Source organism: Magallana gigas, chromosome 5, assembly GCF_963853765.1.
Source record: "Magallana gigas chromosome 5, xbMagGiga1.1, whole genome shotgun sequence".
Taxonomy (NCBI): Eukaryota; Metazoa; Mollusca; class Bivalvia; order Ostreida; family Ostreidae; genus Magallana; species Magallana gigas.
In genome coordinates this window covers 50,139,711-50,154,974 of record NC_088857.1, presented here as the reverse complement: position 1 = coordinate 50,154,974, position 15,264 = coordinate 50,139,711, and the positions used below count along the sequence as shown (strand labels likewise).

General features: G+C 34.8%; 1 protein-coding gene across 5 annotated transcripts in view; it reads right to left on the bottom strand.

Annotated features, from left to right (window-relative positions):
• Window positions 1-813: 813 nt before the first annotated feature.
• Window positions 814-15,264, bottom strand: part of LOC105341544 (one cut domain family member 2) — a 19,122-nt gene continuing 4,671 nt past the window's right edge. The window contains exons 2-4 of one of the 5 annotated variants that reach the window (XM_020072643.3): window positions 10,215-10,292; window positions 9,262-9,313; window positions 4,332-4,475 (exon numbers count right to left, since the gene is read on the bottom strand). In XM_020072643.3, the coding sequence (XP_019928202.1) occupies window positions 4,469-4,475; window positions 9,262-9,313; window positions 10,215-10,292 (137 nt within the window). In that variant the 3' untranslated portion in view covers window positions 4,332-4,468. Of the gene's footprint in view, window positions 4,476-9,261; window positions 9,314-10,214; window positions 10,293-15,264 lie in introns of all 5 variants that reach the window. The other 4 variants (XR_002201063.3, XM_011448120.4, XM_011448124.4 and 1 more) reach the window with 4 other exon arrangements.

Sequence of the window (15,264 nt, the reverse complement as noted above, 5' to 3'; positions counted from 1 at the left end):
CTTTTCAAATTTTTCATTACAAAATTTTTGTTTCATTTTTTGGTTTAAAGTTAATTATTAAACTTGAACTAAACTTGAGGCTAAGCTTGATGAAGAGTTTTGTGGAACACATGCCAAATACAGGAAAAAATCGATCGAGATACAGTGTACACAAACTGGTTTCTAAGCGAGCCTTTCCAGACCCGCAACCTTCTGTTGTGCTGCATTCAACATTGCCTTATCTTTTCGCAGGCAGACTTCCTCATACGCTATAATGGCTGTATTCACGGGCACATGGTTTCCTGGAATTTATACACGAATCACGTATAGCATCGCCGTAACCATGACAACGCTGTCACTTTCTTAAATAACAGACAAGCTACGACTCTACCCGGATTGCTTATTTTGCAATTTCAAGTACAGTTAATTGCGGTCTTCAATTTAATACTTTACACGCTGTCTTTGGATTTCTGTTATATATCAGAATCTTTTTTAGAATGCATAGTCCAAGAGATTTCGTTATACATCATTTATGACTTAGACGGCCTGATACTTAATTGTATGCTAGTTCAGTTGGTGTCCGAAAATCGACTTGTTAAGTCCAAATTGTGATGACATTAAAACACACATTCAGTATGCCAAAGACATTACGAAGGACAAGCACATCATGGCATACAACGTATGTAGAAATCCCCTTGTCCTGACATAATCCCTTTAAGTCTGCTCTATTAGGCTTTCCAGCCGATTCGGGGAACACAGTCCTAACAATGCAGGCTTTTCTTGAGCCAATTCGACAGGAATGATTTCAAGACCAATCAAATGAAGACACGGAACAAAATTTGCATGGCGACTATTTATTGTTCATAATGGAGTTGGTACACTTTTCAAGAATCTAAGACCCCAGTTGCATAATGTGTGAAAAGTGAGGTGTTCACACAATTCTATGGTATAGGACTAAACATGTCCAATAGACTTGTAACAGAAAGCTAAATAAAAAGTTCAGAACAAGATTCAAAGAATCTTGCTGTAAAATGATGAAGCCACTAAAAAGACATTTTCGTTTTAAAAAAATATCTAAAAAATAGTTGCTGCATAAACCTACATTGTCTACGCAAAAAGGATGAAATTGACACTGATAAACATGGTCGTATAGTTTTTATACAATAGGATTACACCACACAAAATTGCACCACAAAACAACACACAATGAAATGGATATTGCACAATATAGATATTTATATCACGTGACCAGAGGTCATGTGATGTCATATAATTACAGGGACTACATAATCAGGTGACTAGTTTTCATATGGCAAATAAAAAGAGAGGGTTTAATTAACCGAGTCCCTGATAGTCACTTGGGTACGAATCTATGATGAAAATGACTGCTACGATGAGCTATATGAAACTGCTGATCAAAAACTACTTTCATTTTATTTTTTCCTTATTTATTAAATATTTGTTAAATCTTTGTTATCATAATTTCAAAAATTTGCTCAAGATTTCAATATCAAAATTTAAAGAACAAGCAACCATTTTCATCAACACTGATGCACATGATATGCTATACTAGATACTATGTACAATGGTTACTAATTGACACCCAACATATTTAGTTAACACTTTCTAATACATTTGTAATTTGTTATAAATTCAGAATACTTTGTTCAACAAGCACATTTGATCTCTATTTCAAAAAAATAAAACTTTAATCTAGAAAAGGTTAACATAAATCAAATGTAAATGCAACATCAAATGAATCAAGTATTTTCCCCTTTTCTTTGTGGATTCAGCAAACCTTTTAAAATTGAATGATACAACCTTTGTACACATATGCAACAATATAAATGGGAGAAGAAAATTATGAATAAAGTAGCACTTAAAGAAAAAGATTCATGAAATTGCTGCTGTTTGGATGAAATGCTTTGTACATTATAGAAAACGAGGTAAAACTACAAAATGACCAGAGGTGTGTGAAAAATATATACACCCAATGCCTACATGATTCAAAGAAAAGATTACAGCACAGGACATTATGCTTGGAACATAATAATAAAGGGTTTTCTTGCGTATTGCCAACTTAGAATATCCTAAGCACTGCACTCACTGTATTTATATTAAAAGAATGAAGCGACTGTAAATAAATAGTGTGATTCCAATAAATAACCTACAGGACTGTTCTCAATGACTCAATGAAACAGAATAAATAATAAATACTGTAAACAAAAAAAAAAAAAAAGGAAAATGGCCGCATGGTATACTTTGTTACCATGTCAAAAAATTGGCATTCCTATGGCAAAATGGCAGTAAAATCCTATGAAAAGCATTAAAAAGGACTCAGTTAATCCCACAGAGATTTCTTTGACCTATGTAAAGAATTGTGGATTTCTGTGTAAAATAATGTGGATTTCATAAAATGCAAAGCAATTTTAAAAAGTAAATCATAAGAATGTAAATAGTAAATACGTGTAACAAGAACAATGGAACATCAGATCTTTTAGTTTGAGATTTGATAAACATCTGTGGATTTCTAATCCATTGTAAAAAGTTTGTTCCAAAAAAGACCAATGAGCAGCACAATATGGAATGTTACTCACAGAAAACTGAGGGAATGTTTGCAAGAAAAATTTCAACAAGCCAATATGTGGAATGTGTATATGCCTTATCAAGATGTGAGTTGATGAACCAAAATTAGGTAAAATGAGGTTTGATTCAGCACCTTCTAAATACTCATTTGGTGTCTGTTTTGCAAAAGGATTAGCTATGTTAGTAACTACTTTTAGTGACCAACCCCCCTTTAGAAAAAACACCCAATGAACTTTCATTGCCAAGTTCCACTTTTTGCCATTAAATGGACGCAAAAAGATCAATAATAAATAGTAACAAATAAATAAGAATCAACAAAATCAACTGACAAAATCATAATCAATAAATATTGCACAATCAATAGATTGGATTTGATATTGATCAATATAGGCACTCCTCTTGTACACTATCAAAAACAAAACTACTTTCAACAAGATGACTCACTTGATGATTTTGTATCTCCATATACACACACAAAGCTGCAAACACTTATTCTCTTATACTGAGCAGGTTAAACTGGGGATTTTTTTGTCATTTCCTCAAATCATCAAATTGAGATTTTTCTGCATTTTTTTAGATGTTGAAAAAAAAATTTTGGGGATCCAAAAGTGAGCCAAAATTTTAGTTTTTTATACATGCAATTTTTGTAAGCAATACGACTAGAAAAATGAACATGGTTCACAGTTAGAAGGACATGTCATGGACATCACTCAAGTTAATAAATATAAATACTTCTGTTTATCGCTGGTCCCTTATTTAACCATATCATTCCTAAACCCATTGTTTGTGTAAATGCAGACAACAACACAAAAAAGAAGGTAAAACTCACTAACCAAGAATCGGACGTGTGCAGTCAACACATGCCTAACGGGTACAATCTAACAATGTACGCTATGTTTAGTATAAAGCCATATAACTTACAACCAGAAGCGAAAACAAACGAAACATAGGGATAAATAATTACAATAATGCTAACCTTTAACGAGCATATGGAATTCTCACAACACATTATGAAGAAAAATCAAAGAAACTTGGAATGTTGTTCTTCTTACATCATAAAAAAGGGATTTCATTACATTAATCTATAAATAGCAATAAAAAAAATTGTCAGACAACATATGTAAATAAATGGATACAATAATTTCTCCTAAACTCTCAAGACCCTGACTAACCCCATTAATGGAATAATCCTGAAACAGGTATAGAGCACAGATCAGTCCATTCTGAACACACAGGGTTCTAGGGTGTACGTGTTAATGAGAATGGTTCGGTTTCAATGAGACAGTTTCACTGTATAATAATCATCATGCCATCTTCATCAGAACGAGAAATATGATCTCGTTTTCTGCGATGCTTCGTCATGTACAGGAGAGAGGGGTAGGAGCAATGTTTGCGGAGTTCAAATAAATTATTCTCGACTAGACAAGACGAAAGATCAAACCCTCAAAGAAATAAAGAATACATTTACAAACACCTTGAACAAAAACTCCCTTGTCTGGGTAAATGCAATGATACACAACTTTCTTCACATCTAAGAAAACAGTCTTGTTTTTACCCAGTCGGAAATGAAACATATAAATATATAAATATTCAATGACGCAATGTGATTTGGTATACTGATAAGAATGTTCTTCAGCTCGTTTTACTGACACTTTCACGGTTGTTATTGCCGTCATCATCCCGCCATTTATCCAGACTTCGCCGTCTTGCATTCATAAAGAAATTTGCCACAGTGGTGACTTCAAGTCCTAGCTGCTGTGCAATAGTTGCCTGCATTTCCTTTGAGGGCCTCTTTGTTTCTTTAAAAATTGCATGTAGTGTGCGTCTCTGAATATCAGTGAAAACTAAACGAGGTTTCTTAGGTGTTCTGCTTTCTTGCATTGGGAGTTCTTGTTCTTTCCGTTTACAAGCTGAAATCAGAAGAAAAGCATTGCAAAATTAGAAGTTTAAAGAAAAAGCAGCTGGCCATCATCATAAACTTCAGTCACAAAATATTCTACAAAACATTTTTTATACTTAATAAAAACGTGTCTCTGACCATAATGCATGCTATATAGTTACTACCTGTCTAGAACCACAACAATCAAGTTCACAGACTTAAGTTCTCCATGAAATATTCATGCTAAACATATTAAAAGCATCACAACAGAAAGCAAGTACAAGTACATGATACAGAAGGCCATTAACTGGTCTAAGGATATTTTTTTTCTCAGTTGTCAAGATTCTACATCATCAATTGTACAGTACTGTGCCCTATAAAAGCTTTTTTTAAATAGAGTACCTAATTCTATTCCCTTTAAATCCTGCCCCCATCCCCATTTCCCCTGCTGACAAGGTTTACAGCCCAGTTTTCCCATTATTAGTCTAAGGGCGTCAGACATAAAGACTTGGTAGTCCGTGATAAAACAGCTGGATGTGCAGCATGCGTGGAAAAACTCCTTGCTTCTCAGGTTAATTATTTATGTTTTATACTTTTACCTTCATCAAATATTAAGGGCAATTTGGATAATAAGACAGGGAGCAGTATATCATCCTTCAGGATTAATCAAGTCTTAACTTATGGCTAAAAACTACATGCCCCTCCACTCGGCTGTAGCTGGGGTCCCCTGAGTTGAAGTCTGCAGATAACACCCCATCATTACACCAAATATATTGGTCCAGATAAGTGCAATTTCCGTTAACTGTTTAATATGGAGTCTATAGACATCATCCATAAATAGGGTCATAATTTTCGCAGTCTGATTTCTCCATGATGCTACTTGGTAATTTGTTTTCAGTTATCTAGGTTTTCCTCACTTTTCACTGCAGAAAATGCATGGAATCCCTATTTAGAAAGGTTTATTGGCATTATAATAAAAATTGTACCAGAAAGTGGTTCAAAAAAAGAGTTGTTACAAGTTGACCAAACTCTTGAAGGTAACTATTTGCGCATTTTTAGATGATAAGACCTGAGTTTTTTCAATTAACTCCAAATTTGAAATTTATGAGGGAGAAGACTTGCTACGAGACAATAAAACAACATAAAGCTCAAACAAACCTTTATATAAAACTTATGTGGGGAATTAAACTTAGCGGTGTTGACATGACCTATCTGTCCCATCAAATTTACAGAAGAAATTGGTGAGAAAAGCGGGAGTTTGTGTATTTACACTAGCTATCAGTACAAGCTATTCCTTCAGCTGGTGACAAAATAAGGCATGTCCACATTCTGCGCCCCTCTAAACCCCTGCTGGCATCTTTATGAAAAATGAAAATGACACAGGAACATGAGAGCTTAAACTTAGTAGGTAAATTGTCCACGACACTGTAATGAAAATCAGCTGCTGGGTTTACTTAGCAATCTTACAATATTCCCATCGCCAAGGGTAGCGCCTCGGCACTCAGAAACACAAGAATGGCAGGTAAATTTCACGATGTAATTCACACCTTTCTCAGGACAATCGAGAGCAATGCCAGTGCACCTGTCCAACGTTGCCGTCAAATGACCCTAACACTACATGTATCTATTATAGTTAATGGTGAGAAAATAATCTGGCATGGATTTGGAGATTTTAATTTGTTAGGATCGAGGAACATCAAAGAATTAACTCTTGATCTCATCACCCATCTATCTGTCTAAAATCATCCCGAATTTCTCTTTCACTTCGATTAAAAAGTCAAAAAGTAAGAGTTGGGTTAACTTTGAACTATCTTTTATCAACATTTTGTCAAGTCCAATTTTTTGGTCCAATTTGTGTGGGAATGCGCAAGCATTATTTCACTAAGGACTAGAATGGCAATAAACAATATCGTTATATATGCCTGGGAGAACCAGAAACCCCTATTTCTTTCCCATACAGGGCACTGAATGCATAGAATATCTGAGTTAATGAGGTAGAATTATATACACTCACAATAGCACTAATTTACCTGCCAGATCACAACAGCCTAGTTCAGTCTTCGCACCTATACCTACAGCTAAATACTCAACCTTAACGAGTTTATACTCTCAGGCCTAATGAAAACTCTCTCTTCTCTAATGAAAATTGTATGGTGGCATAAAAAAAAATAACTAGCAAAGGACAGACAGATGGATTAAGACACATTTCACCGACGCTGTGTAAGGCAGTAGCAAGGAAACCTTTTTTTTCAATTCAAATAATCTAGGTCTAAAAGAGAAAATGCAATTAATTCTAATGTGTTTAGTTCAAGGCTGATGTCACCTTTCATCACCAATTTAATATAAAAAATTAACCCCAGCCCACAGAGAAATTTTTTTGATGCTGCTGCAAAAATTCAAGTTCTGAAAGCTAGCTTTATTCAATTGAATGCAACTGTATGATAGGAGATTTCATTAGAAGATTGTACACTATCTAGCGTTTGAGCACTCTCAGGTAGATTATCATGACAAAACCCCGTTTCTGCTTATACCAAGCCGTCCTGCAAGACTTAACAAAGGCCGATGTGGGGAAAAAAAAGCACCTAGTTGCCTAGACAACCAATTAGCTGAAAACTATTCCAAGATTTGATATCTGTTCCGAGTGAATGAACTGTTGCAGGAGAGATAGGCCACCTCTTTCCATAAATCATACAAGGAGACTGACATGCACAATTAAATTACTTGGATCCCAAAGAAACAGCCAAGAATCTTAACCATTTAAGGACACGTTTTTAAAATGGCATCTTTCAAAACTGTTTTAAACGGACGAATCACATTTTTGCAGAAGGGGCTTCATTAGAGAACTAATGTTTTATATTAATTTTGTTCCATAATGATATACACAGCTCTAGAAATATGAACAAGCTTATGATGATGGAACATTAGAGCCAAAAGGTTGAGGTTCCATGGGAATCTGACAGCTGAAAATGCAATCAGAACCAAGATTTCAACAGTCTCATGTTTATTGTTCCGCAACAAATTCTATTTACACTTCAGTATTTTTATGGATTTTATAGATTTGTTTTGAAATATTCTCGTGCAACAGAATACTTGAGTTCTATAAATGGGACTGGGAATCAATAAACTATTAAACTCAAATTTATCTAGCAGAGATAGTCCTAATAGTCCACAGAAGCGCCTAGCTGGAATGCAAACACCAAGTGTAGGCCTAAGCTGAGGTGCCATTGTGTTCTACATTTGTGGTCCTATCACAAGAGACCGGGGACTGGCAGCTGTGTTAAGCATTGACGTCAAAGCTGCTTTTGAAAGGCAATCAAGAGCGAGGTGTACTTATCAGCATCCTTAGATTTCCTAAGACATGCAGCAAGAAGTAGCTGTATTGGTATTACAGTATTTAAATCGCTTTGCTATAGTACTGGGTACCCAATTCCAAACCCCCTTACTTGTGCTATTATTCATTTATTAGCTATGGCCAGTTTTCAATGGTTTATAACAATTTTCATCATTTATTCAAGAGGAGGCAAAAAAGTTTCACTTTTGTCTGACGATAGAACCTCTATCTATTTAATATTTGAAATATAAATATTTGAAAACACTTTACTTGGAGTATTTAAAGATATCTTATCCAAAGCGTCACTTGTGAGATAAGAAAGACAAATAAAGAAGAAATACTTCCATACTTCCGCATTTAAATTTTTTGTCAGTCTCTCTTAAAATGTCAGATATGACTTTGTACCCCAATAAGAAGAACCATATCAAAATAATTTTTTTTAACTACACAGAGAAAATGAATTCCACTTATACATCTAAAATGAAAGTTAAGCACTATTTGTAAATACACGAATTTGATCCAAACTATCAGAGATATTCCTACCTAGCATAAAAACAAAGGTTAGCGAGATTGACAGTGGGTAGCACTGGATAAGTGACCTGACAGTATGTTTGAGTTGTCGATGACTTACAAGAGCCTCCTCGCGTACCCTCACGGTCTCACCATCAGACCCCCTAGCAAAGAGCTACCGACCAAGGGAACAACCAAGTCACCCTGGAGAGGCTTCACTGTCAACAGCCAAACTGTCAGTTCTGAACAGTTCGCTGCAAGCCCACAACACTCAATGTGGATGTCAAGTGGATGCCTCGCACACGAACTGAAGGAAAGGCACAGTTGCTCATTGTAAAAATAGACGGCTTGTTTTGGTTGTTGTTTTGCAGTGGAATGCCAGATATTGTCAAGCATGGGGACCAAATTTGTCAGTTTTACCCTCGTAATGTTATCTGGCGCAGTGCAAACATGGCTACCCCCAGTAAAAGAGAAGACGGCTTTCATATCAGTGTATGCAAAATCTGGACAAATATTTAGAGTTTTTAAAGGAAACTTAACTACACAGAAAAAAGAACATCTTTTACGGAAAATTACAGTTGTGCTCAATTGTGTTTAAAAAACAAATTCATTGTTTGATTAAAAAAGAAATAACTTGGGTAAACACAAACATATTCTACCTGTCTGTGGAACACTTTGCAAATCGCTTTTAGACCAAGTGGGAACAGAAGGTTTAAAAAAATTGTTAAAAGAAAATCTTACAATTAAAACATTGTCCTTAGCAGAGCAGCACCTGAAATTTTCTGGACTTTTTTCAATTCACATTTAAATAAAAGTAGGCTTACAAAGACTGTACAGCTTTTTAATTTCTTTGATTTGAATCGTTTGAGGACCCCCCTCCCTTTTAGTAGTATTTTTAGCGAACAATTTGATATTGTACTTGTAGAATGCCAGACTTCACTTTGCACCAAACTACAGCCATGCGTAGAATACAAACCTTTCCAACTGAAACAAGTCTAGGTCAGAATCAGCGTCTGTAAGGGGATATTCTGAAAGGTAAACACACCTCATAGCAAAAGAAATCAACAGTCTACTCAACAAACTAAAGCACACACTAGGCTTCTCAACATGTCAACATTCTATACAGCACTTCACAAATCAAAAAGATAATTCTTATCAAATTTAATTTGAACATTTTATTTTAACACAAAAAATTAAGTTTGAAATATTAAAGCTTCAGAATATGATAATTCTAAATACGTGAAATTGATTAGAATAGAAAATTATTTGCACAACAATGTTGACAATTTTGAAAAGTCTTTTGTATAAAGAAAGCAAAAAAAGAAAAAAATGAAAAAAATATCACCAAAATCCAACATAAAAAATGCATTTGGCAAATTTGTATATATAGCATGCATTTTGTTGGTTCAGAGACAGGTTTTTTCTTCTCTAAAGTGAGAATCAAAATGGATGAACATAATAAGTAAAAAAAAACCACCGCCCATCATCGAAATCACCGGATCAAGCGTTCTCCATTTACATAAAGATGGAAATTAACATAACCATTTAAAGACATGCCATTCATTTGTCAATGATTTATAATTTATTTTTGAAACTTAGATTATCCAAAATATAAAAAAATAACAAGTTAAATAAAAGTTCTGCTTTACTTATATGCAAATGGCCACCAAAAATGCAGGCTATAGTTTTTATTGTTAAATCCCAACCACTGAAAATTTCATTGGAATTGAAGCATGCTTTTTGCTCTTTTTATTTTGGTTGCTTTTTTGTGGGGTATCATTAATAAAAAGACTTTCCAGAATATGTCAATCATTCTTACTTGATGAAGAGTTTGAGAGACAACATTATACGAATATATATGAAACAGAACAAGAGTCTCGAGGACCTCGATGGTGGTACAGTGAACACGTAACAACACGATTGGCCTACCTATTGTGTTGGGGTGACCAAAGCCTGAGGGTGGGGACCCATCTTCTTTTTTAATGTTGGCTTCATTGAATGATTTTCCTATGGAAAGAATGGTAAAAATTGGTACCTTATCGTAACTAATACAATTGCCTTTTTTTCCTCCTTTATTTTCCAGATTTGTTAAGTAACAAAGTCCCAAAAACAAACAGGAAATTTTTGGTGGACTTGTGACAAGATAATTTTTGGTCACTTTCTGAAAAACGCATGCTCATATATAGGTAAATAAATTAAACACAAAATACATATGGCATTGTGAAAACATCTGAGGCAATAAACAAGATACAGCCACAGTAGTGGGAAATGTGGAAGTCTTTTATAGACAGAGAGTCTATGACAATACATAAACCACACAAATAAAACAGTCTGGGGCTAGGAACATGAACACAGTATTGGAGGCAAACACCTCGATGTTAGATTAACAATGCAATAGTATTTGCAAAATCACATCAACATATATAAACAAATGACAATTTGGCTCCTACTCACATATAAAAAAAACTTGTTGTCAACTAATAAAAAATATTAATATGATATTATAATTTTATTTCTTGTGCTTTAACTGCTAAAATGTGAACTGAGGCTCATAAAACTTTGTACAACCTACTCTCACTTGTGTTACAACATTAATTAGTTTTTAATCCTATATGGCTACAGTAGTAAAATAATTACTAGGGTAGAGTTCCATGGGTTGATTAGTAACACATGCATGGATACCTGCTTTAATACCCCCAAGGGTATTATTTGCAACAAAAGATTAAAAGATGTGCTTCTCTCTTAGGCTCTAACAGGGGATAGCAGACATTCTTTTATACCGTACTAGAGCACAAAAACACATTTTTCTTTTTAATTTAATTCTGCTGTTTTTAAAAGGAACAAAAAAGATTCAGATCTTCTGCCTGGAAACAGAAGAATAATTCCATGTTTATACCATACTATCTTCAAACATGGAACTCATAGAAGGAGTGTGAAAGCAGCTTAGTTGTCATAGCAACAAGATGCTGTAGAATAATGGAGTGGTTGGATATTCCTCCTGCTGATCAAATAGCCAGCATTTTTTTTTCTTTGTTTAGACAATACTCTTGATCAAAATAAACTTATTCAAATTAAGAAACCAGGCTGTTTATTTTTGTTTTAATTCAGGAATACCGAGCTACGAATATCTGTTCTTTTTCGAAAAAAAGGAAAAAAGGAAGAGATTGGCAACTGTGCCATGTTCAGCATCCTAAACTGCAAAAAAATGATGGTTCATTCAAATCTGATGACTCATTTTACGTAAACATGAATCCAACTTCTACAATATGAATTTTTTTTTAAAGCAATAGCCACACACCAACAACCCTTGCAACACGTGGCTGATTGAAATCACAGTGCCTGCCAACTCAGGTATGAAATGAGGGGATATTTACCCCCCTTTTTTTATTTCATTTTTTTTTACCTGGTCATTAGAATAGACAGGCAATTGCAGGCAGACTCGTGTGGCTTAGATAAAACCGTGATAATATGAGACTGGGAAGCTGGAGCCTGTCATTTCTCTCCGCCATCCTTTGTCTTTCCTGCTACAGAAGGACACTTGAAATGACTGTCATCTCTCACTTTCCACAAGATGATTAAAAGACTAACACTTTCAACAACGACCAGAGTCAAGGGAATGAAGTTGATAAATTAAAAGGGGGAAAAAATTGCATTTGCCCAGAAACTTGTAAAATTAAAACATGCTTTCATTAGTTCAACATATTGCAAAATTATTGAATTCAAAGTATCATATTACATGTGAAACAATATTTCATCCAATTTTCTAAATAAAAATGCATTAAAAAGGGTTTTTAATTTACTTTTTTTTTCAAATATAGTTCTAAGCAAAACAGCAGTGTACGTGCTGATCTTTGCAAACAGTAAGTAATACTTAAAAAAACACAGGCTGACCTGCCTCTATCATAGAATAAAGGGGCTTTTACTGTAAAAAGGTTCCTGAGAGACCTCCTCTTTGCGTCTATCTACTCTGATGTTAACTGCGCTCCCTTGAGACCCTCCGACAATGCCATGCAGCTATGGCTGCTGCTTTAATAGGCAAAATTACCCTAAACACTGGTATCTGTCAATCATTCTAAATTCATCTTGGTCTTGTAGTTGTATAAATGGTCGTAATTGGAAGTCAAGAAATGTGGCCTCTGGAGCTGGAAAGTCATCATAAATTTTACTCGCTGCCTGTAGTGCTACTGTGTAGATTCACATTTCCTTCAGAAGCCAGGCTGTGACATTTCCTTTTTTAGGGCAGGTTAAAAGTCTATATTATTTATGCAATTCTGCAAATCTATCCCCTAAATTCCCCTATGAAATTCATCTACAAACTTGACCATGTGGAATTGGAAATCCCTTACAAAAATAGAATAACAATGTTTCTTGTGTGAAAAAGCTCCATTTTGCTTTTGAACTCTTTTAGCAGAATTCGAACCCCCCACTGAACTTGGCTTTATCAAAGTAGACAAAGACCATTTCTACCAATCCCTGTTGTTTTAAGTTGGGCTTGTCATCTTTATTCCAATCAAATATGAATATCTCATCATGCAAACTGAAAGCAAACAAACCTCCTGGATGCTAATTGCAGAGTCTGAGGCAGGCGAACCAAAACACGAGCAAACAATTCTGTTCAAACACACGGGAATGAACAATGCGGCTACAGTTGGAGTAGTTCCCAGCTTCCCGCACCAAAATACAAGAGAAATGGCGGAAACCCTCTAATTTGTACGTTTACCAACACTTACATGGCATCAGACGCAATGTTTGCTGAAGCTGGCACTATACTCAATCTACTTAAAAAATTCCAAAGAGAGCGGGGAAATATCTTGCATAAACTTTCAAATATAACAAAATTTGAGGTCTAGTTTAACTGAACAGTATAATTGGTCAGAGAGTTGGAGAAAAATCTATACAAGAGAATTTTGGAATTCATTCAAAGTTCTATGTACAATTATTTTGATCAAAAGGAACATCTTTTAAAAAACCATGGGATAATGACTCTTAATAATGATTCAATTACATATATGTAGAACCAACCCCAATAACTATATTGTTGTATCTTTTCATAATAATCACATTATCAACAGAATGTCTACAAGATGTACTTAAATTATGTTTCCCTATTTTTTCTCTCTAAATTCCCAATTGCCATCTATTCTGAACCGACAAAAACAATTTGAAATCCAATATCTTCAAAAGCCTTAGAAAACAACCAGAGGTATAATAGTCTCTCCAGCCCAGCAAACAAGCAGTAATTTGTGTTATTCATAATACTACCATTGGTACAGGGAAATTCCATTTAGGGCTAGGGCCTGTAGTCCTCTGTGCAGTAGCTTCAAGTCCTAGAGACTTGTTAGGATAAAGTGTGTGGTTTCTTTGAATAACTGTATTGAGATTTCATGTCGACATGGAGGGGTCCCCTAGGACAACACAACCAAATGAAAAGATGGTATTCAATGGCAGGTCTTTCTGCTTAGCAGAGGGAAAGATTCACAAGCCAGCGGAAGAGTTTGAACTGTTCTGAAAGTACTCATAAAAACTGAAGCATCATCAAACTAAATCACTCCTACATCACAAATTATCCTGGTATAAAAATATTCTGCATCATGACTACCTATCTTGTTAGCAAATGTTACACTGTAGATATTCAGTTCTTTTGGATGTTACAAAACAAGAGATTTCTTTAATATAGACTAGATGAAAAGCAATTACGCTAGATATGTTAATGCAAGTACCAAAAGCAAGAGACAGAATACCTTCCACTGTGACTGAAGGCACCAGCTGGCATATACAATGTTGTATGCTGAATAATTGAAGGCTATCACAACCCCTTGCTCACCAAAGGATCAAATTAACAACACGATAAGCACTGTAACATAATGTTCTCTTACAATGACCCAAAATTAGAACATTCTGTGTACCGAAACAACTTCATTGCCTAACGTTTTTAATTCGAGACTAACAACAAGGCATATATATAAATGTGTACCGTACATGAATTAAATGCCATGAATTATAAAGAGATGAAAAGAATTCCACGGATGATTCTCTCTTCCTACCTTTCTACACATGGCACATTAAATATTAAAGCACACAAAGGCCTATCAGCGTAATGTCTGTTGGCTCTTCATATACAATGTCAAAATTCAGGTAAACCATTTCAGCATTGAAATACTTTGTATGTTTTGTAAAGTGCTTTGACAACATCCTTTTCTCTGTATTCTACCTATGGTCAATGTTTCTAATAAAAAAAGCCACATAAAGTTTAAGAATAACTGGCACAGGTTTCTGTCGTAAAACACACTTTGAAATGTTAATCACACCTTGTGACCCTGGCAAACTTCAATGGTAGATTTAGATAGCATGATTGAAAACTAAAACTATTCAGTAAATATCAAAGTGGAGTATATGCTTCCTTTTATAACGTGCCTCCCCACCAGGTAAAAACCTTACAGGGGAAGATTACCGAGAGCTCAAACTTCTCTGTTATCACCGACGAAAGAGAGGGAAAGTTATTATTCAAAATATTTAATAAAAAATGAAATAAAATTTGTAAAACTTTGTCCCTTTTCAAATGTATTATTACTGCAAAGGCATGGAGGTTATCCTCTTTGATTAAAACATTCTTATTTGACGGGATTCAAACTGTGAAACAAAAAAATCAAATGAAATGCTACAAAATTCTAAGCTGGTATTGTTGTCTCCAAGCCAATTTCTTCTCCTTCATGATCAACAAAATGCACAAGAGATGGAATCCCTGTGATAAAGCCAGCTCTTCCCTTGTTGCTTAGCTGCAGCATGAAGTCACATAAAAGGGAGCATTTTACACAGCAGAAATGAAAACTAATAAACAAAATTTCATTATCAAAGGAGAAGAATTAATTGCATTGTATGACATACACAGAATGTTATCAGCATTACATGGACTATTTTTACATTTCACCGGTGGCATGCTTCTCTCTAGCGTAAACTCCATTTTAATTTTAGCATCAGC